The following is a 24,888-nucleotide window of genomic DNA, read 5'->3' on the forward strand; positions in this document are numbered from 1 at the left end:
ATATATATATATATATATATATATATATATATATATATATATATATATATATATATATATATATATGAGCAAAAGACTTATGAAAACCCATAAGAACCATTGTCCCATAATAATAATTGCTAATATTTTTTGGACAAAAAATATGACAGTCTAAACTGTCCCTTCTTGTCTTCTGTTGACAGGGGATGGGGCGTTAATGATGCATAGTATTATAAGGCACAATTTCATAAAGTGGAAGCAACACACATACAGTAATTCATGTCTTTAAAAACCAAGTAACACAAGGCATATATAGTACATAGAAGTGACACAGGTCTCCATGTATCTGTTCCCATACTTTTTCTCGTAATTAGTGATGAGCGAATTTTTTCACCAGCCATGGATTCAAAGAGAACTAAAACTGCTCCAAACATTAGGCGCGGAAAAATTTTCTGCAACAAAAAAGTCGCCATAAGAAAAAAGGGCCATTGGCTTTAATGCATTTAGTCAAGAAAGTCATCATTAAAAAAGTCTATTGACTTTAATGCATTTGGACAAAAAAGTTACAGAGACAAAAAAAGTTGCTAGAAGAAAAACTGTCTTTGACTTGAATGCATTTGGACCAAGAAAAATTGTTGCAAGTGTTAAAAATTGTTGCGTGTATAAAAAAAGTTGACTCCCATCAATGCATTTTGAGAATTTTTCACTTATTTTTCCATAGTTTCACAAATTTTACGGCAAAGCAAAATGGGACAGATTCGCTCATCACTACTACAATTACAATCATTTTATATAACATTATACTACTATTAAATACTATCTACACAATATTTTCCATAGCACAATTAAGCCAATCATTTGACCATTCAAAGTGGGGCACCATTATGTACAAACAGTAGACCAATTGTAATTGGTCAGCCAGCTAGCCCACCAGACACAAGTAAGAAGATGAGGTGCAGGGGACACGTAAAAATTAAACAGTCTCATGCATGAATGCAATGCCCATCATTTACTGCAAATGATAAACACTAGTATTGTCAGGTAGACTAGCAACGAGTTGGATAAGCTGCAAATTGTAGTTGGTGGAGCATAAGTTTGACATAAGTGCTCTAGTTCAGGTATTTATTTCACAACTGGAGAGGTCCAAAGGATATTTTATTTTTCATTTTTCAAAAAGAAGGGAATTGGGGTGGTACAGAATAAAGAAGGGGTGGGGATCAGGGGGTAAAGTATAGAATATTGGCCCAAAGGATATTTTAATGTTAAAAGTGTTCAAAAGATGGCTGCTTAATAATGGCCCTTTAGGCTAAAAGTTTTTACTTTGCATATGGGAATGGGCGCTGAATAAATGGGCACCTAGACACAATGGGTTATGGAGAATGCTTGTGTAAATATGTAAAGGTAAAAAATTAAACTGCAAATGCTCAGAGAGTTTCAATTGAATCTGTATTAGAAAATGTACTTATGGTTAGAAATATAATTAGATGACAGGGCAAATGCTGCAGTTGGCATGAACAGTTTAATCTCTACTTCTGTAGTACCCGACATTGATAATTTTGCTATACAAACTATTTGCCATGTCTGAGCTTTTTCATGCTGAGCCAAGTGTATATTTTAGCTCTCTCTACAAATTATGTGTTGGCCTTGTGATCAACCTATAATAACTTTGTTCTAAAATGCACCTGTTCAAAACAATTTGCTGCTGGTGGTTTATTATTCATAGGATGTAAATCCTTTAGTGTACAAAGTAGTGTTATACCTTTGTTTACTTTATCATTGGTACACCTATATGCTCATTTTAATATTTATTGCATTTAGTGCAAAGTTCCCATCCTTGTTATTTTTAACACATTGTTTAATTTTCCTACAGGCATTCTTAAATGTAAGAAAGACAGATCATATGAAAACGGGCAGCTGTGCCCTACATGCTCCTCTCCAAAGTATCTACAGAATCGGGAAATTCAGAGTCTGAAAGATGTTTCCTGTTCTAGACCTATTATATACTCAGCACTTCGGGACAACAGTAGTTATGCCTATGCAGAAGAAGAGAACGGGAATGATCCACCAGCAACAGAGTCTTATCATAACCTGCTAGGCAAAGTCATATTAAATATGACTGATGAGCACGGGAACAAAGTCAATTTGGACTGCGACATGATAAAGCCATCAGACTTCAGCAAAATTACTTGGAATCAACATCATCAAGAGGAAATTGATATCAATGCCACATTCAGTCTTGATTTTGAATGCCCTATGAATCGAGAAAACTATGAAAAACTATGGAAACTTATAGCCTATTATAGTGAAGTACCTGTAAAGCTGGAGAGAGAAGTACAGTTTAGTGACAGTCCCAAAATGACTTACAGGTACAGACAGAATGTAGACCATGATTCATATTATTATACAGGTGTTAAAGCGCTTATATCATCGGAGCCATCTTGGATAATGCAAACATCGGTCAACATCCAGTTGAATAGAAAGATGAGTACAGCTAAGAAAGTCACTTTGTCTTTTTCTACACAATTTTCAGAGGCTATACACACAAAGGAGATACAGTATCCTCAGAATAATTGGGTGTTGATTGAGAAAAATGAAAAATTTAAGACATCCTGCACTGCTATTAAAGGAACTCTCTGCCAGCTTAACTGCCATGTAAAGTCATCTGAAATTCCCTCAATAGAATGGAGTCTTCCAGATGGAACAATACTCAAAGCACCGTACAATAGCCCGGAAAGCAGATTTTCCATATCTCCCAGTGGGCAGTTAGTTATAAAAGAAGTAGATTTTCCTGATTCTGGATTGTATTATTGCATTGCTCGAGTGAAGTATGAAGTGGATATGCAGCTATTTAGAGTGACAGTGCAGTCACCATCAAGGGATATCGCTGAGAGTCAAATTCACATTCTTACAAGAATTGTTGGGGATCCCATAGCCTTGGCTTGCAATGTAGTGGGGAATCCAGATGCTGATGTAAATTGGATTTTGCCTAATAATAAAATTATTGATGCATCAGTAAATAATACTGGTCTATATCTTTTAAATAATGGCTCATTAGCTATTATTAACACCAAACTGAGTGACAGTGGCTTGTACAGATGTATAGCTGTTAACCAACACGGGACAGATCACTACAGCGTTCAAGTAGAAATAAACAGAAAAGTACATGAAAAGCCTTATCAAATAATAAAAACTAAAAAACAGCCTTCTTTTGAATTGGCAACAAAGCCTAAGTATAACATCATAGATGATGATGGTGGCTCAGGGGAAAAGGATACTCCAGAAGAGTCAGGTAAATATAACGTCAAAAATGGGGGACGACTTGTAAAGAAAATTGGTTCTGCTTCAACTAATGTTCGTTCTAAGCAAAACAGAAAGGACAGGAGGAAAATGAAACCATGGAAAGGTACCGAAAGATCAAAAGGGAGCAATATTGCAGAGGGTCGGAGGAAGTTCGAATCAAGAAGGAGAATTAATATGGGAAATAAACAGATTGATCCAAAACAATGGGCCAATATTCTAGCAAAGGTGAGAGGGAAAAATCTTCAAAGGACAACAGAACTTCCCCTTGCCACACAAGCCACTCCCACCTCTACATTAAGGCATAAACCTACACCCCCTTCTTCTATTGCCATGCCTCCACCTGCAAAAGAATCAGAACCTTATGTAGAAGAAACATCCGCAGACGAAGATGGATTATTATTTATCACTTCTTCCCCACAAGTAACAATAGCCCAGAGTATCGATGATGTAACAACATCTCCTGCTGACAGAATTGGAACTGTAATCAATGAAGAAACAGATAATGACAGTGAAACTGTGTTTTCAGAAAGCAATGAGAAAACATTCAAAATGGAACCGCCCACTCCAAACTCAGATCTGACAACTACTGAGAACTCTGGAGCAGACAGTTTCACTTATTCAACAAATGAAGATGAAAATGTAATTCTGGAAGGAGATGAAATTCACAGTAATGCTCCAACAACAAATATCCAAATTATTGAAAATGAATATATAGTAGACAGCGTCACAACCGACAACTATGTTGAGGAGCAATCGAATGAAAAAAAACCAGTGTTTGAAAGCGAGAATGGTTTGGAAGCAGATTCAGAAAGCAGCACAGTGGAAATTCTAAGCGTGGGAACTGATGATGTCAAAGAACTTTCAACTGCGTCTGTTATAACAGTGTCCCCACTGCTGCTTGCTGTGGAAAAAACAACAACAGTAAAAAGTAGCGATGCATATTTTCCAAATGAACCTTTACAGCCTCTAAATCCTGAAAGTGATAAAAGCCTTACTACTGAAAACTTTATTTTATGGACAGAAAACAATGATATTCTTCCCACAATCAACAGAGACGTTCATACAACTCTCATGGTTGAGCAAGAGCAGGCTCTCCAAACAGATAGCATGTCATCTGTATCTAATACTATTGCTCCCACCCCATCTGATGACCACTTGAATGTCTATGCCTTGGTTCCTACCCAAACATTTATTCCAACAACCACTAACACACCTGGAAAAAATGTCATTGAAGTAAGCTACACTAAGGATTATTCTGGAAACACAGGCATTATTTCCACAAAAACAAGCAGTAAAAGTTCTATTTCCCAGGAACATGGGAATAATATTAATAAAGCTGAGACTACAACTACAGTGACTAGATCTACAGAACTGAAGACTACCACAACAATCCCAAATGCTATTATTAGTGCAGTGCCTGAGAAAAGTATGGTAACTCCTACAGTTCAGGAGTCAACAGTTAGAACAAATTATCTTACCAGTCAGGCACAGAGAACAACCACAACAGTTAGTACAAATGGAAATATTAATTTCCATAGACGTCGACCAAATGGGAGGAGAAGACTTAGACCAAATCGATTTAAATTACGTCAGAATCAAATTGTTCCAACTGTACAAACTGTTTTAGATCGTTTTCTTCAAAAGCCATTTGCACCACCAACAAAAGAACAGGTCATCTCTAATGAACACATAAAACCTACTGAGTTCAAAAATGTTTACACAAACACTGCTCCATCTTCTACACCTGCATCTAATGCTAAAATATTTGGATTGCCCATTCCCACCCCAGTAACAACACCACAAATAGTCAAAACCCATAAGGTAGCTGAACATGAAAATTCAAACAATGTCTATACCTTAAATCCTACTTTCAACACAAATTCCAATACCATACAAAATGTCCAGACCTCCACATTGGTTGGGAAAGAAGACAAACTACTCACCAGTCCTATTACATTTTCCAATACCATGCTCATAACTACAAAGCCATCTCAGTATGCAAAACATACAACTATTCAATATGCCAACTCCGTTGCGTCACCTACAAAAATGAAGTCGGAATCTGAGTTGTATCCAATACCTATTACAGAGGAACCTCCAAAATTAACAAGTACTGCTGCTACAACAGAACAAATCTTTCAATATCTAGACAATGTTCAGAGCAGTCCACATCCAGAATCTATGCCTTTAACCACTGATTCCTCAGTGATTACCACAAAAAAACCTGTAGAAACCACAGTTGGACATAAAACTCTGATGTCTGAGAAGAAAGAAAGAAAAATTTCAGCCACGTTCTCTTCAAAAACAGAAAGGAAAACAGTATCTTCATACAAAGGAAATAAGGAAAGTATTACTAAGTCATACATAAGGACTACTCAAAGTGCTCAAACTACATTTATGCCATTTACAGAGAAAGCTTTCATTCCTACTGCTCAATTCCATTTGTCTACTGCCCAAGCTTCAGCTTCCACAAAGACCAGATATCGTGAAACCATGATTCCAACAGCACCATCAAAAGTTAAAATAGCACAAACAAGCACCCCATCTTCCAAGCAAAACGAACTGGACCAGCTTCCACACATTCAAAACAAAATGCTTATTCCACAAATACAGGGACAATTTAAGGACAATTATATGGCAATATCAAATAATAGTGTTTTATATACCACAAAATTACATCAGTCACGAATAATACCTAATAATCAAAATAATGTGAACCCTCCAGCTAATTATGGTCCTGTACGTGGAACCAAGAGACCACCTTACTTTGTCACGCAAGGACCATTACGCTTCTTTGTTACAAACCAACCATTTGTGATGACAAATAAACCAGAGATTACAGCATATACAGCACAAAGCAACCAAGAGAAAAAAACATATCCTCCTCAACAGGTAACAACAAAACCGGCCACAACAACCACAACAGTTGTGCCATTATATAGACCAAAACCAATGACTCCAAGCCGATTTAATCAAGGCCAGCGTTTATCACCCTATTATAGACCTGCAGGAAATACTCTCAATATTAATGGTAAAGACATAGTTGCAAGAATTCCTTATCAAGGAAATCCATATTTCTTAAATCCAAGATTCCAGTACCGTTTTAACAGAACTAAACCCATCCTATTTACTGCTACACTTAAACCTCCTACAACTACCAATCTGGTTTCAGATGGTGCAAATAAAAAAACCAGTTATATATCAGCTGCAAAGACAACTATATCAAGTGCCCTATTTAAAGCCACGGTTGCGCCTTTGCCAGTAATACCTGTAACAAAGCCACCAGCACAAAAACAAATGCAGCTGACTACTCCTTCTTATATTGTACGTACTCAAGCACCCAAATCCAGCTCAACTGTTCAGCTAAACAGGTACTTTAATCAAATAAACAACAAACCATCAATTGTCGAAGGATCTAAACTGACAAACCTCAATGAAATCCAATCTTCAGTAACTCGAAGACCTCAAGGAATCAAGCCACAGATTACAACCACTGGTCTACAGTCATTATCTGTGCCTTTTGAAACAGATGCAGTTATTCCATGTGAAAGCTTTGGAGATCCTAAGCCATCCATCACCTGGACAAAAGTTACCACTGGTAAGGAATTAAGATTTTACTTTTATTGTTATTTTTGTCACATGAATATAAAGGTTATAAGATCGTGCAACAAAAACTGCCTCTTTTGCTCTATAGCATAACAATAGCCCTATCATTTAATAGCATTTTGCGAAACACATTAAAGTCAATACATGGCTGGCGAATTCATCGGTAGATTCAAATCAATGAGAAAACATTTTATAGTTTATCATGTGAAAAGAGACATAGTGTTTGCTAAGATTTAATTTGAGGAGAAACAACTTATCTTCATCAGTTCCGGTTTTTGACATAGAGAATCTTCAAGAGATAAACAGTGAGATAAGTTTTTCTCATTGAAATGCATCAGGACAATATGGAATTGAATATGAAGATATGTCTTTTTCATCGAATTTGGCAGCTTACGGTGGCCATACATGTAGAGATCTGCTCATTTGGTGACCTCGCCAAACAAGCCAATCTCTCCCCAATATGCCCACCTCTAGGGCCCAACAAGCGGAGCCTGGGGGCCTGTCCAAATGAGTAGATCTTGTAGTGTATGTGCTCCCTTTGTATAGACAATGTATTTGAGTAGTCTTTCAAAATATCAGACTCCGACACAAGCTGCATGTAGAGAGACATGTTGATAAGATTAAATTGATTATTTCAGCAATTATATAGAATTCTGTCCAATTTGGCAAGTAATCAAGATATGGATACATGTATGGAGTCTGATAATTTATGTAATAAATATAGGAATATATTATAATCTGATATAAAAGCCAGAAAGAAATAATTAGCAAAATTCTTGTATAATGGGTTTTATAAATCTGTAATTTCTTTTTTTTTTCTTTTTCTAAGATTTTTACTTTGCTTTTTTAATTTGCTGAAGGCATTTAAGTGCATAGAAAATGGTAAAAAAAACTAAGGTGTTAAGAGGAACAAAGTTTAGAGCAGGCCTTGAAACCCATAGCATGCTGTTTGCTGATAGGGTGTCTTTACTTTAATAAAATTGGAGCCAAGTCATTATCTATTACTTCATTTCCACTATAACTAGTCTATATTTCAGTGTCCAGAATAGCTTCATATTCCTTTCTAAATGCTTACGAACAAGTGCACTTTTTTAAACATCTCCCCTTTTTGCCAACACTATTTTCTGCCAAGGTATACATTAAGGGGCAGATTTATCAAAATGTAAGCTTAGATTTTAATAAATAAAAACTCACCCACGTATTCATTCCTATGTCTCTTTGTTATTTCAGGGGCAGTCATGACAAAAAACACAAAGATGCAACGTTTTGAGGTCTTGGAAAATGGTACTCTCAGTATTCAAAAACTTCAGCTACAGGACCATGGACAGTATGTGTGCACTGCTCAGAACCAGCATGGCGTTGACAAGATGTATGTGACCTTGACTGTGGTGGTCCAGCAGCCTCGAATATTAGGATCTCGTTATAAGGATGTTACTGTGTACATTGGAGATACAATTTCAATGGACTGTCCTGCTAGTGGTGTACCATCTGCACACATTTCTTGGATCTTCCCTGACAGAAAAATAATACGGACCATATCAGCTACAGAGAGTCGTATTATGCTTAAGGAAAATGGGACCTTGACAATTAGGGAAACAACCTTTACCGACAGAGGTATTTTCAAATGTGTTGCAAGCAATGTGGCAGGAGCTGACAGTCTGACAGTAAGACTTCACATTGCAGCCTTGCCTCCAATTATTAAACAGGAAAAGGAGGAGAACATTTCCCTTCCTCATAGTAACAGTGTTTATATCCATTGTTCTGCAAAAGGTGCTCCATCTCCAAGTATACGTTGGGTTCTTTCTGATGGTACACAGGTTAGGACATCCCAGTTTGTGAATGGAAATTTATTTGTTTTCCCAAATGGAACACTATATATAAGAAGCATATCAGAGAAAGATACCGGAAAATATGAGTGTGTTGCCACAAACATTGTAGGAGTTGCCAGAAGAACAATTATGCTTGATGTAAAAAAGTACACAACTAATGCCAAGATCACTGCAAGTTCCCCCCAAAAAACAGATGTGACATATGGAAGTACTCTGCGCCTGGACTGCAGTGCGGCTGGTGATCCATGGCCAAGGATACTGTGGAGACTTCCCTCTAAACGAGTGGTTGATTCATTCTTCAGGTAAATTTTTGTATCAGATATTTAAAAATTGATCCAAGTAGTCTAACATGTACATTTTCCTTCCTTTCTTGTATATGGTAACTAGCGCAAAGGTACAGTTGCAGTGTAGGTGGGCCAAAAAAAGAAAGAAAATACTTCTATCTATATCAAAGGAAACGTTTTGTCTTTGAGCCCTGAACGGGTGGTGTAATGTACTTTGCCAATATGTTTTTCATATTACAAAAAAATATAGATGCACCAGATTTGTTTCATTCAGTCCAGGAAAGAGTAATATAGATGAAGATCTGAGAAGGAACTAGTAAAATATAAAGATACAGTGTAACATAAGGTGTCCCAAAACTCAGAGCTAACCCCAATATCCCGGTCACAACTCACACTTTTGCCTATAACCGTCGCATTTTGCTTCGAGAGGAGCCCTTCACTACTTGAATGCTGCCAGGTCTTAGTGAGAGGACCAAGGAGAGAGTTCTGGGCAGACAAAGGAACTGAAAGTATATGAAAAGGACAGAAAAAAAGGAGCGTAGTCATGGTCAGACCAGGTAGATACAAATGAGGCAGAGCAGTACAAAAACGGGAGTCGGGATGTAGTCAAGGTCACAGGGCAGGGTCAACACCAACAGTAGCACAGTTCAAAATAAGGATCCACAAGAATGGTCAGTAAACAGGCAGAGGTCGGTACAGGCAGCGAAGTAGCAGAAGTCAGGCAAAGGGCAAAGAACAGAGAACAGAACAATAAGAGCTCACATGAACTATTAGGCAATAGACCTACGTTGGGCGATGTGAATAGGAACATGGTACCTTTAAATATTTGAAATTCATGAGTCAAAGCCCGGAAGCGGCGCAAGCGCCCCGCATTTGGCCGCATTTGTCAGTGGCGCGCGGACTGCCGGGGGGCCCCGAGGGGGTGCTGGCCCAGGCCCGCTCAGACCCCCTGCTCCCCCGGTAGTTCCAGCACTGTCAGTTTGGTCATCTGAGACTTCACTTGTATTAAAGTGTGGTATGGATTTGGAGAAAAGTCTTTGTTCAAAACAGGGGCTGCAAAGGAAAGAGGGATGTTTCTATGGATGTCAATAGCAAATATTCCTACAGAAGAAAGCTCCATAAAAGTGCTCTTAGTTCAGTGTATGAATGCATACGTATATACTTTAATGACAAAAATATTTGAGAGAAAAAGTGAAATATGAGTAATGGGAATATGTTAAATGAGGAGATAAAAAAAACATACACAAAAGGTGCTCTAATATTTATTAACTTCTCGCCTTGAATGGTAATGTGAAATAATCCCATTACAGAGGATATATCCACATATCTAACTTTTCTTTGTTTTTTTCCTGAAACAGCTTTGACTCCAGAATCAAAACGTACTCCAATGGAACACTTCTCATTTATTCAGTTACTGAAAAAGATGCCGGAGACTATTTGTGCATGGCACGGAACAAACTTGGAGATGATTATGTGGTTCTTAAAGTAAATGTCATGATGAAACCAGCTAAAATACAGTATAAAAATGAAGTGGACCACAAAGTAATGTACGGTGGAGATCTAAAGGTTGACTGTATAGCAACTGGTGTGCCTAACCCTGAGATTTCTTGGAGTCTTCCTGACGGAAGTATGATCAATAACATTATGCAGTCAGATGACAGTGGCTCCAGGACCAGACGATATGTTGTATTTAATAATGGAACCTTATATTTCAATGAAGTAGGGATGAAGGAAGAAGGGGACTATACATGTTATGCCGTAAACCAAATTGGGCAAGATGAGATGCGTGTCAGTGTTAAGGTAGTAGCAGAAAAAGCAAATATAAAGAATAAAACCTACTCTATACTAAATGTGCCTTATGGGGATGTAGTCACAGTTTTGTGTGAAGCAAAAGGAGAACCAGTTCCCAAGATCACTTGGCTCTCCCCTTCAAACAGACCAATACCTTCTGTATCAGACAAATACCAAATTTACCGAGATGGATCTCTTCTGATTCAAAAAGCACAAAGATCCGATAGTGGAAACTATACTTGTATAGCACAGAATACCGGCGGAGAAGACAAAAAGATTGTGCAGATCCAAGTTAATGTTTTGCCACCTACAATAAATGGTTTCTCTAATCAAATAACGACCATAAAACAATTAGCAATTAGGGATTCTCGACTTCTGCTAGACTGCAGAGCGGAAGGAGTTCCAACACCGCGGGTCATGTGGGCATTTCCTGAAGGAGTGATCCTTCCTGCTCCTTACTATGGAAACAGAATTACCGTCCACCGTAATGGTACGCTTGACATCAAAGTTTTAAGGAAAACTGATTCAGTACAGTTGACTTGCATAGGCCGAAATGAAGGTGGGGAGGCAAGATTAGTAATACATCTGATGGTTACTGATCCAACAGAAAAACCTACATTCAGCATTGATAATGAAAATATTGTTGTGGGTGAGGGACAATCGGTAAGTTTAAACTGCTCATCCGGAGGAATTCCAGTGCCTGAGAGAATCTGGTTTCTTCCAAATGGAACAGAAGTTCACAATGGTAAACAGCTTCACCAATTATACCATAGGAATGATGGCGCTCTGCTCATTGGGTCCATAGCAGCATCCGATGCTGGAACCTATCGTTGCAGGGCTACTAACATCGCTGGATTTGCAGACAAATTGGTCACTTTACAGATTGGCCGTAAACCACAAATGAAGAATAATTACAATAATTTAATCAGCATAATTAATGGCGAGACATTACAACTTCATTGTTCAACACATGGAGAGTCCCAGCCACAGATTTCATGGACACTGCCTAATGGTGTGATTCTTGATGGTCCTCAAACGAGGGGTCGTGTGTCCTTGTTACCGAATGGTACCCTTGTTGTGCGTGATACATCTGTGTACGACAGAGGAAGTTATATGTGTAAAGCAACAACGCAATATGGCTCCTCAACAATGAATATTCCTGTGATCATCATCGCCTATCCTCCACGCATTACTACTAGCCCTGCTCCTGTTACTTACGTAAGACCTGGAAGTTCTGTACAGTTAAACTGCATGTCAATTGGAATACCAAAGCCAGAAATCTCATGGGAATTACCTGATAAATCTGTTTTGACTGCAGTAGCTCAATCCCGTTTATATGGAAACAAATTCCTTCATCCTCAGGGGACACTGGTTATTCAACACTCTTCAAAAAGAGATACAGGATACTATAAATGCACAGCTAAAAATATACTAGGGGCTGACACAAAGACAACTTACGTACATGTGTATTAAGACATATCATTTTTACAGGTACATGCCCAGGACGACTGCCACACAAGTGCAATTATACTGAATTGTTATTTGTAAATGGTTTTGATAGATCTCAGAGGTGTCTCTCAGTCATGGTGTTGAAGTAATTCTGAGAGCTGCTTGGTGATTCCAATACCCTCTCCGCAATTGAAATAAAAGTCTACATTGATTAGTAAGGACAATAATATCCAGATAAGGTAGCAAAAACTGGGCCCATCTTGTTATGGTTAGAGAGTAATACCAAGTATTGTTGCCTTTTTTTGCATCTTACTGCCAAAGAAGTATTAATTCCACAAACATCCTACAGTGATATTTGTTTAACTTGTATAATATAATAATTTTCCCTTAACTCGTATAACGTGAACCCTTGTTCTAAAGAGGACTACAAAAGCATTACTTTCAATGCATTTAAAGCCCTGTAGATACAAATGGGTAAACCACCTTTCTGTATGATAGCACTACTGTTTTTAATTATTCTTTTATGTACAAACATATACCTTGGAGTTGAAATATCATCGTGTACCATTTCTATCACACCTCTGAATTGGAATTTGATAAACCTGTCGATATACAAATAGATAAAAGATCCCTTAACTGGTGCTTAATGCATATGTTTTATATAAATTAGTTATCTTCTCATGAGACACAAAAGTCGCTCTATCTATGTCTCATTTTATAAATTATTGGTCTTTAAAAGACTTTACGCAAAACTGTGTTTATATTATTAAATTGATGTACTGTACATTTTATAATAAATATTATTTTTCCGAACAACCACTCATATTGTAGTCTATGTTGCTTTATAAATAGCTGGTAGCAAGAAATACGGAACATGATTAGTTAAACTGGGTGTCTTGTTATTTACTAAACTCTGAATGAAAAAATCACGTTTTTTGTTTTCTAAAATCAGACTTTTAAAAAAATCACAGATTTTTCGGAATTTATTAAACCCTGAGGATGGAAAAGTACGAATCTGAAAATCTGGCAGATGCGCTCCACAATCTGATGGGATTTTTACCCCTGACCGATCGACATCCAATATCGATCGGGGAAGCCCGTCGGGGGGCTCCACACACGGGTCAGTAAGCGGCCGACTCAGTCTGTCGGCAGCTTTTATCGGCCCATGTATGGCTAGTTTAAGTCGGGTTGTCCATACTTAATCAGATGTGTCTATAACAGTGGTTTCTTACTATTCAAGGCGGTGAATGGGCCAATCAGGGCCAATTAGGGTGAGATTTTACGGTAATTGCTTAACTGTCTTCAATATTTCTAAAACTAGACTGTCTCTTTTCATATATCTGTAACCATGTCATAATACACAAGAACCATGAACATCCCGTCAATTATATCTTTATAAATGGTGCTTAGTGATGCCATCAGTTATAATCGGAGCTTAGTGATGTCATTTCTGTCACATGACTCATGCAACCTTTTGTGTTATAATAAATAAAGTAACCCCTGTTGCAAAATATGAGGATATTCCATGACCTGGCCTTCAGCCTTGTACTTTTATATCGTCGTGGAACTCCTCGGTAACTTATAATATCTTTCTATTTTACAATAATGGGTATTTTATTCAAGATGTAATCCTTGGGGGGGGCAGCAAATGCAGTCTCGAGACAAAAGGGGTCATTCCCAATGCCCCATGCAGTGTGCCAAAATTGCCACAATCTGAGTTTTTTTGTACTTTGCCCACTGCGTGGAGTTTTGTGCAGATATCTACAGGTCTTTACATCCAGAGCACAGAGACCTATAAATGGGCTTTGAATAGAAACATTGCCGGCATTAGACAGTGCTCCATTCAGTTTGGATGGTCAGGTGGAGAACATAGTTGTTACCCCTTCCAACACCCTATCCACCCTGTACCCTGCACATCATTTAAAGGGTGCAGTCTGTCCTTTCCGCCTGTCCTTGTACAAGGTGTTTATATAATACAATGATGCAAAATGTTTTGTTTTTACCATGTTTTTGTATGCTTGGTTTTAAGAAATAGTGCCCAAATGATCCAGTGAATTTGACATGTCTGTCACTCATACACAAGCACTGAACGTTTTAAACACGGTATCTAAGCTTTATTCACTGAGTGGGTAAATGAACATTTATGAGGGATAAGTCTTGGTTCTGAGCTTTTATGATGATTGTTACAGCATATGGCATGAATTCTTATGTTTGGCTTTGTTGTGCAGACTGGGTTGTTTTTTTATAGTACTGTACATTCTGCTATCCAGAAACCCATTATCCAGAATGCTCCAAATTACGTGAAGGCCGTCTCCCATTGACTCCATTTTATCCAAATATTTTTTTTAATGATTTCTTTTTTCTCTGTAATAATAAAACAGGGCCTTGTATTTGATCCAAACTAAGATATCATTCATCTTATTGGAGGCAAAATAATTCTATTGGGATTATTTAATGTTTAAATGACTTTTTTGTAGTAGAGTTTAGTATAAAGATCCAAATTACAGAAATGTCCATTATCCAGAAAACCACAGGTTGAGAGCATTCTGGATAACAGGTCTTATACCTGTAATTACTCACATTATTTAAGTAGGTTAGCAAATGTTATATTACTGTGACAACTTATTGGTTTACTTGAATGCATATATCTGATTATTAGGGAATGTGTATGGTAACTAGGGATGCACCAAATCCAGGATTCGGTTCAGAATTCAGCCAGGATTCGGCATTTTTCAGCAGGATTCAGGTTCGGCTGAATCCTTCTGCCTGGCCTAACCGAATACCAATTAGTGTATGCAAATTAGGGATGGGGAGGGAAATCGCGTGACTTTTTGTCACAAAAAAAGGAAGTAAAAAATGTTTTCCCACCTCTAATTTGCATATGCAAGTTAGGATTCGAATTCGGTTTGGAACTCTGCCGAATCTTTCGAGAAGGATTTGGGGGTTCGGCCCCCCCAGCGGTGCATCCTTAATGGTGACATAAAGTGAAGTGATATAGTGAAGTAACAGCAGTAGTGATGGGCGAATAAATTTTCCGGCATGGATTTGCTTCAGTAACGTAACTTGTGGGGGGTGGGCCCTGGTGCGGGTCGTGCAGAAGGGCCCGCCCCCACCCTCGTCTGCGCAATTTTTCTCTGCGCCTGCAGCCGACTCCAGCCGGCTGCAGCGTGGGGGGCCCTGCGGGGGTGCGGGCCCTGGCCCATTTGCACCCCCTGCTCCCCTGGTAGTTACGCCCCTGATTTGCTTTGAATTTCCACGTTGCGCCTCCCGCAAAATTGCGGCAAAAGTTTGCTGGTGAAAAATCCACCATAACAAAAAAAAATTGTCAAGCATAAAAACTGTAATGCGGATAAAAATTGTCGCGCGTCAAAATTATTTGGATGCCGGTTGACTTCAATTCGTTTTGTGAATTTTTTTGCCGTTTCGCGCATTTTTCCCGAAACAGGACAGATTCGCCCATCAGTAAACAGCAGAATTGTGAAAACAGACAGACTGACACAGTACAGTTCTTCTGCAACGTGACACTGTAGTGTTTTCAGTCAGCCAAGGCCAAGGTCAGAATGTCAGACAAAGCAGGCTCAGGTCAAGACATAAAGCAATAAAAATCATCCATCAAGGAAGATGTAGCATGAGAAAACTTAAAATGACACATTAAGCACATTCCACAACACAAAGTCCAGGGTTTGAGGTCAAAAATGCTCAGAGCTACCAGTCACATCTGCTTGTTAATAAAATGGATAGTATAAACAGTATCTATTCATTCTTGCACATAATCTTAAATATCTTTGGTTATAAAAATTCAAAAAAAACATGTGCAATACGAATGCCTATGCTAAACGAAGAGCACTCAATTCCCTGGGTACTGCTGCGAATACTTGGAAAAATAGTTGTGCTAAACTAAAGGCCATTAAACTGAAGATTGTCATTTCAAATTCAAAATACACTTAAAAATTACTTAAAAATTAAAGTTGATATATTTTCCTGAAAAACTAAAAGCATGTTCAGCATACGGCCATCTGTATCCCATACAAGAACATCTTGGGTGACCTTTTACACTACTCAGGACCAAGTTATATTTCACTCCTGTCAGTTACACAGGCCAGACGATATTCTCTGCAACCAATAGGCATTACTCCCCCCTGTTATATCTTACAGCAGTCAGTTGTTCTGCAGCCTGATGCATTGCCATGAGTCCAGTTATTTTATTTTGCATCTTCTTTGTTCACCCCATTATCAATTAGATTACCCAGCACCCAGAAATAATTGATTACTTAGCATTCACATATATTGCATCTGCAGCCCCTGACATTGTTCTAAATAGGGATGCACCGAATCCACTATTTTACTTCCTTATTTTGTGGCGAAAAGTCACGTAATTTGCATATGCAAATTAGGATTCAGATTCGGCCGGGCAGAATGGATTCGGTGCATCCCTGGTTGTAAAATATAATACATACTGGCCAACATTTATTGACCAAGCAGTACCCATTTATACAGGTATGAGACCTGGGGGCAGATTTACTAAAGGGCGAAGTGACTAGCGCTGGTGAAGATTTGCCAGTGTTACCATTTTAAGGGACTTTGCAGATTTACTAACAGGTGCAGGAAAAACTTTGCTAGTGAAAGAGACAGACCCTAGCGGTGATTCACACTCTATCACCAGGCGACTTTTCACTCCTGCGAATGGACGTTACTCCACAAATTCACTAAGATGTGGATTTTACTGAACGTTACTTTTGCCAGACTTGCCTTCACCAGCTCAGACCAGGCGAAGTGCAATGGAGTACATAGATCTTCCTCAATCTTCTGTTACTTACATCGTATTTTTTAGTGGAAAAAGTTTCTAATTTCAAAAAACGCAGGCGTCTTTTCCTTTCCTTTACTGTCAGGGTGATAGGATGCAAAAGTCCTTAAAAAATTTTTTGGGTTCCCCCCTACATTTGCTAACTATACATAAACTATACAGTGGGCACATGTATAGGGCATTATAACAACTCTGTCTTTATTAAGGTTTCCTGGACTTGTGTAATGTAATGTATTTGCTGCAACATATACGTCCATTTAAATTTAAATTGAACGCTAGCGCATCTTCGCTTTGATTTGCTCACATTGCCGAAGTAACGCTAACAAAAATTCGCCATCGTTCGGCACCCTGGACCCAACTTTGCATTTTAGTAAATTAGCATTGTCTGAGCGAATTTTCCTCTGGCAAATTTTTGCCACTTAGTAAAGTTACCCCCTGATATGCAGAATGGTTGGTACCTCGGGTTTCCAGACAACAAATTTTTCCGTAATTTTGGTCTTCATACCTTATGTATACAGGTATGGGATCCATTATCCTGAAACCAGTTTTCCAGAAAATTCTGAATTACAGAAAGGCCGTCTCCCATGGGGGTATATTTATCAAAAAGTGAAGTTAGAGATCCAGAATGCTCAGGACCTGGAGTTTTCCAGATAAGGGATCTTTCTGTAATTTGGATCACCATAAAAAAATATTTAAATATTAGGGGGCACATTTACTAAGGGTCGAATATCGAGGGTTAATTAACCCTCAATATTTGGCCCTCGAAGTAAAATCCGTCGACTTCGAATATCGAAGTCGAAGGATTTACCGCAAATACTTTGATCTACAATCCAAGGAAAAATCGTTCGATGAAACGATTAAATTGGATTTTAATCCATCGATCTAAGGATTTTCCTTCGATCAAAAAAAGCTTAGAAAGCTTATGGGGAAGGTCCCCATTGGCTAACATTGTAGCTCGGTAGGTTTTATGTGCCGAAGTAGGTAGTCAAAGTTTTTTTTATCGAATGATCGAATAGTGGAGCGATTTTTAGTTCGAATCGTTCGAGTAGAAGGTCATAGTAGCCCATTCGATGGTCAAAGTACCCAAAAAAAACTACGAAATTCGAAGTTCTTTTACTTCGAATCCTTCACTCGAGCTTAGTAAATGTGCCCCTAAATAAACCCTAGGATTGTTTTGCTTCCCATAAGGATGAATTATAGCTTAGTTTCGATCAAGTACAAAAAAGGAGATCATTTTTAAAAATGTAAATTATTTGATTAAAGTGGAGTCTATGGAAGCCAGGCTTCCGGTAATTCTGAACTTTCTGGATAAGTGGTTTCGGGATAACAGATCCGATACCTATATTGGAGAGTTCCTTAGAATTATTTTTGGGTTTACAAACCCTTCAGCACTGGAAGGTATATCGTACCACTCTCCCTTGGGTGCAGCTGCTTAATGTAAGGCATTTTGCCATATGCAAGCGTTTGCACAATATTGCACTTAGCGCTGTACCCACAGCACAGCCTTTGTGTTAAATGTAAATACTGTATGTAAATTAAATATGTTTATTGCCCTGGGTTCTGCAAATGAAATGCTCTCTAGCAGATTCTGTCATGCTTGACATCTCCCTTCCAATAACCAAATGCAAGTTCTGCTTTTACCCAGATTTGTGGAATGAGAGCCACACAGACAGCCACATTTTTTCCTAATTTAATTTACATTACTCAGAGAGCTTGAAATGTGATATCCTGTAATAAAGTGCTCCTTCTGTATCACTGAATCTCCAAATGTGCAGTGGGTGATTATTCAAAAGCTCTGCCGGCTCTTTCACTTGAAAGGACACTTCACAGATCTCCACATTCACAAAACACATCAATTCAAGCTAATTTCCTTCCTTAACATACGGTAGATTCACAATCAGCCTTTCATGCCATGAGTTACAATAACAATGCTCACATCTTCATAAATTAACACTTTTTCATTCTCCCGGTATGAAGAATAGGTTTGGGTTATCCGTTTTTTACATTGCACGTGTTTACTTATTTTTCCATATTATGTAAACTCAGATTGCACCTTTTATTTACAAATGGAACTGGCTCCAAACTCCAATTGCAAAATGCAATATAAAGCTCTTTGAGTAATGGCCTTTGAGTAATGACATCCCATAACTGTAATGTATCATTTAATGGATTTTCTTACTGCTTTGGGCCTGATAAATCTTTTAAAAAAAAAAAGAATCCTTCATATGCCATAAAATGTACTTTATTTTGCTTGTCCGGGTGTGGAAGCTTATAGCAACCAATGAGACGTACTTCATATTGCAGCACAGTGACACACTATGGCATCTGCATTTCATTTCTTAACGCACAGGGCCCTCTGAAAGTTATCCTGGGCAAGCGTGGGTTCTGCTATTGATGTATGGACCAGCCCAATACCCCTGAGGGTTGTGCAGGTTCGGCCTGACCTCTGTACACCATTTGCAGGTTGCGACCTTACACTGACACTTTTTGGTTTTATATGGCTATAAATAGGGGCAAATTTACTAAAGGTCGAAGTGACTAAAGTGGGCGAAAATTTGCCAGCGTGACGTAATTTCGGTACTTCATCTATTTAACGGTCGCTGGCATAATTTCGCTAGCGAAGGAGATAGACTCTAGCGATACTTCGCTCCCTACGCTCTGTCGAAAGAACGTAACTAAGCAAATTCACTAAGATGCAGATTTTACCGAACTTTACCTCTTGCGCCAGACTTGCCTTCGCCACCTCAGACCAGACGAAGTGCAATAGCGTAGATAGGAGTTCCTCAAAAAATAGTTGAAAATTTTTCTAAGTTCCAAAAAACACTAGCGTCTTTTCATTTTTCAGGGTGATAGGCTGAAAAAGAGCATACAATTTTTTTGGGTTTACCGGCTTCACCTCTACATTTCCTAACATATGGCACATAAACTATACACTGGGCTCATGTGTAGGGCAATATAACTATTTTATTTTATTAAGGTTTCCCGGGCTTGTGTAGTGTAATGTATTTGCTGCAACATATGCGTCCAACTTAACTTCCCACCGTATGCAAATTCGATTTGCTTGCCGCAGTAACGCTAGTGCAACTTCACCAGCGTTCGGCGCCCTGGACACAACTTTGGATTTTAGTGAATTAGCGTTGTCCTGGCGAATCTACGCCTGGCGAAGTGTTGCGCTGTGAGCGAAGCCGTCACTGGCAAAGCTTCGGAGGTTAGTAAATTTGCCCCATAGAGTGAAGAAGGCAGATGCAGAAAGGTTCAGGTCAAGTTTTTCTCAACCCGCACATACCTCTATATAATTGAAAATCCCTGTCCCTGCTTTTAATTGACGTACTTGTACCTGTGCAAGCATGCAATGGTTTGGCAAGTTCCACGCTGATTCATTAATAATTCTACTACTTCATTATACAGAGGGACTAAGTTTTACCTGCAACTTGCCACTTTCAAGGCTAAAACTCTCAAATGGTTGAACTTTTTATTGGCCACCACTAGGATCAGCACTCAGGTTTAAAAAGCAGATTCTTCTCCCAGATATAACAAGGCTTATTAAAGATCAGGCATGATTTAGCATTATATTCTGTAATAAAAGTAAGGGCACTACCTGCAAGGAGTTGGTATGTTCTCCCCATGACTGAGTGGGTTTCCTTGGGTTCCTGCGGTTTTCTCCTACCCTCCAAAACACACAGGCAGTGTAATTTGCTCTTGATAAAATTGTTTACATGTTACATAAACCATAGATTGGAAACTCCACTAGAGCATGGACTGACGGGAATGATGTATACCCCCTGTAAATAAATTATCTAAACAAAGATACAAATATTTGTAACTGATGAGCATTTTGTTTAAAACAGTTGTAAAGAGGAGACTGAATATAATTTATACAATAAATAATCTGACAGTACTTAAGCAAGGGAAATTGCAGAAAAGCATTTGTTATTGCAACAAATGAAAAGAATCGCTTTTTCAGTTCAACCACCCAGAAAGATGCGTTGTTCCTATACGCTACAAATACACTAAAATTACTATGCTGTAATGGTATATGAGATGCAAGACAAATAATCAACATTGTTAAAGGGTTGTCAAGTAAGATTAATAAAACAGAGCAGACGTCATAAAACCATTTCTTTGATTTCCACCGAAAACAACAAATTCAACAGAAACAACATGTACTGTTTATAAGAGAAAAGGAAATTGCCCTGTGACTTATCGCCAACATGTTTATTTCTTATACGACAAGGGCAGAGCCAGGACCTTAATGCTGGGGCAGAGGGTATTGAGTTTCATTTGCTTTTGCCCAGACATCAAAATCCAATTCTTCAAAATAAATAACGGCTTTGCGTTCAAGAAATCTGCAAAAAGAAATATAAATACTTCTTCCCAGTCTGCACAAGTTTGTTTAAAGAGGTTCCGAAGCGAAGACATGTGAGGATAAGCTGGGGTTAAGTACTAAATATGCAAGTTAAGGCCTTTCTGGATGTGGTTTTTAGACTTTCTCTGTTCACAGTAACTGATTATCGCACAATCCAGGCACATTGCCAGATTAAATGCAATCAGCACTCTATAGAACAGAACAATAGGGTAGATGTACATCTGCATTGCATTTGTTGTCCCGGAACAAAGACACATCAAGCAAGATGCATCTATTATATGTTGTGTGCGGCTAAAGTGAAGTTAAAAATACCTTCTGCAATATTAAGGGTTGGATATTATCAATATGTGCAAAAATGAATGGCGTACATCATCTGTTTTAAAGCATGTGTGACATCAAAACATGAAAGTTGATCATCTACATTTGGGGGGTGCCGCTCAGGGATGTAGCTCTGTGTGTCTCATTAATGCTATGAAGTTGTCACAAGCATTTATAGCAATAAACACACTGGGGGTTATTTATAAACACTGGGCAAATTTGCACCTGGGCAGTAACCCACGGTAACCAATCAGATGATTGCTTTTAGTGTTCAACCTACAGCTGGCTAAAAAAAGCTAGTCACTCATTGGTTGCTATGAGTTACTGCCCAGGTGCAAATTTGCCCAGTGTTTATAAATGAGCCCCACTGTCCATGGTGATACATGCATGTCCTTTAGGCCTTGTGGTATAATGTAGAAATGCAACACTTGGAGCATGGCAGCCAAATGATGGCCTAGTGATTCCGCAGCAGCTGAGGTTGTGGATGAGAAGCACAGTCAGGCATCAAACAGGATTAGGAGTATATGGCCTGGAGGGTGAGCCCTACAGTTCCAGAGTCGGTGTAGCAGAAGTAGCACTGGGCAGTTCTAAGCAACTTTTCAAGTGGTCTTCATTGTTTATACTTTATATTTGCCTTCTTCTCTAGACACTTTCCAACTTTATTGTCACTGCTTCTTTTTATTACATGTCTTTATATTCAGCCTGTCTCCTATTCATATATTAGTCTGTCGTTCTAACCACTCCCTGGTTGCTAAAATGGAAACCAGATAACTGATGAAATTCCAAACTGGAGGGCTGCTGAATTATATGAAATAATGAAAAGAAAAAAACAATTAAAATAAAGACTAAGGGGCACATTTACTTAGCTCGAGTGGAGGAATAGAATAAAAAATACTTCGAAATTCGAAGTCTTTTTTTGGCTACTTCGACCATCGAATTGGCTACTTCGACCTTCGACTACGACTTCAACTTCGAATCGAACTATTTGAACTAAAAATTGTTCGACTATTCGACCATTCAATAGTCTAAGTACTGTCGACCTCCTACTTTGCCACCTAAAATCTTCCGAGCATCAATGTTAGCCTATGGGGAAGGTCCCCATAGGCTTTCTAGCCAATTTCTGATCGAAGGAAAATCGTTCGATGGATTAAAATCCTTCGAATCATTCGATTCAAAGGATTTAATCTTTCAATTCGAACGATTTAATCGATCGAACGAACGAATAGAGATAAATCCTTCGACTTCAATATTCAAAGTCGATGGATTTAACTTCGAGGGTCGAATATTGAGGGTTAATTAACCCTCAATATTCGACCATTAGAAAATGTGCCCCTACTTGCAAACTTGTCTCAGAATAACATTCTCTACATCAGTTGTCTGTAACCAGTGGCTCTTGAGAAACATATTGCTCATAACCCCTTGGATGGTGCTCCGAGTAGCCTCAAAGTAGGGTCTTATTTTTGAATTCCAGACTTAGGGGCCGATTCACTAACTTCGAGTGAAGGATTCGAAGGTAAAAAACTTCGAATTTCGACGGTTTTTTTGGGCTACTTCGACCATCGAATGTCGAAGTACTGTCTCTTTAAAAAAAACTTCGACCGCCTAGTTTGCCATCTAAAAGCTACCGAAGTCAATGTTAGCCTATGGGGACGTTCCCCATAGGCTTGGCTAACTTTTTTTTATTGAAGGATATTCCTTCGATCGTTGGATTAAAATCCTTCGAATCGATTCGAACTAAAAATCGTTCGACTATTCGACCATTCGATAGTCGAAGTACTGTCTCTTTAAAAAAAACTTCGACCCCCTAGTTCGCCATCTAAAAGCTACCGAAGTCAATGTTAGCCTATGGGGAAGGTCCCCATAGGCTTGGCTAACTTTTTTTGATCGAAGGATATTCCTTCGATCGTTGGATTAAAATCCTTCGAATCGTTCGATTCGAAGGATTTTATCGTTCGATTCGAAGGATTTTATCGTTCGATCGAAGGAATTATCCTTCGATCGTTCGATCGAACTATCTGCGCTAAATCCTTCGACTTCGATATTCGAAGCCGAAGGATTTTAATTAACCCTCGATATTCGACCCTAAGTGAATCGGCCCCTTAGAGTCAAGTTTTGGTTGCATAAAAAACAGGTGTGCTGCCAAACAGAGTCTCCTGTAGGCTACCAATCCATATAGGGGCTACCAAATCACCGCCCTTATTTTGCATCCCTGTGAACTTTTTTCATGCTTGTGTTGCTCCCAAACTTTTTTATATTTGAATGTGGACCAACGCTATAGTCAGTATTTCACAAATTTAAGTTTAATGTGTAATTTAAGTTTAAAGCTTCTACTATTAGTCATACATATCTAGAATAGAAAGTGAACAGGTGGGATGTAGCTCTCCATAGCTAGGTGAAGGTATTTTTGTTTAATCTGTTTGTAATTCCATATGGGTGCTATTGAAACACTCATGTAAAGTATCTGGAAAATCTGTCTTTTGACATGGAATACAGCTTCAGTGGCTAAAGTTGCTTAATAACTTTTAGGCACTTAGATTCTTTTTTGAGGCAAAATACAGATTTTGCTGCCAAAAATGATTTTATTTGAGGATACACTGGAAGATTTGACATGTAAATAGAAAGCATTTGATTTCCTGGCAATACAAGTCCATGAATACTTAATGCAACATCAGATTATCTAATCTTTATTAATATGTTAAAACATCCAGTTATCAGGAACTGCTGCTACATGCACATTTTTTATAGTAAAAATTATCTTTAAATGAATTCTTTCAGGTTGCCAATTGTTGCTGACCCCCGCAGCTAGCTATCATTTTTATATGGAATGAGTAAGCGGTAAGAGATTACATGGCAAACAATAAAAGGCACACTGATTAAAGTGGAGCAATAGCTGCCGTTTTTACTTTTCGAGCTATTAACTATTTCATAAACTAATTAACCATTAAATGTTACTAATTCTGTACCTAGCTTCAATGAGCCACTTATTTTATTCCAAATTAGCTCTGCCTGTAGAGCCTGTATCATCACTATGAAACTTTGCATTTTACCAAACCACATTCACATCCAACTGCACCAATAATCAGGTTTTTCCATGTTTAAAAGTAAGTGAACCCCAGGGGGCCAGAGAGCTATTCATACCTCTTCTATACAGTCACCTGGGAT

The 24,888-nt window shown here is 38.4% G+C and overlaps 1 protein-coding gene across 1 annotated transcript in view; it reads left to right on the forward strand.

Moving 5' to 3' along the window:
* The window catches only part of mxra5.L (matrix-remodelling associated 5 L homeolog), a 42,224-nt gene extending 29,169 nt beyond the window's left edge, over positions 1–13,055 (forward strand). The window contains exons 5-7 of the mRNA XM_018246162.2: positions 1,850–6,877; positions 8,116–9,016; positions 10,357–13,055. Coding sequence (XP_018101651.1) covers positions 1,850–6,877; positions 8,116–9,016; positions 10,357–12,262 — 7,835 coding nt within the window. The 3' untranslated portion in view covers positions 12,263–13,055. The remainder of the gene's footprint in view (positions 1–1,849; positions 6,878–8,115; positions 9,017–10,356) is intronic.
* The last annotated feature ends 11,833 nt before the right edge of the window (positions 13,056–24,888 follow it).

The sequence above is a fragment of the Xenopus laevis genome, chromosome 2L (genome assembly GCF_017654675.1).
Source record: "Xenopus laevis strain J_2021 chromosome 2L, Xenopus_laevis_v10.1, whole genome shotgun sequence".
In the NCBI taxonomy this organism is placed as follows: domain Eukaryota; kingdom Metazoa; phylum Chordata; class Amphibia; order Anura; family Pipidae; genus Xenopus; species Xenopus laevis.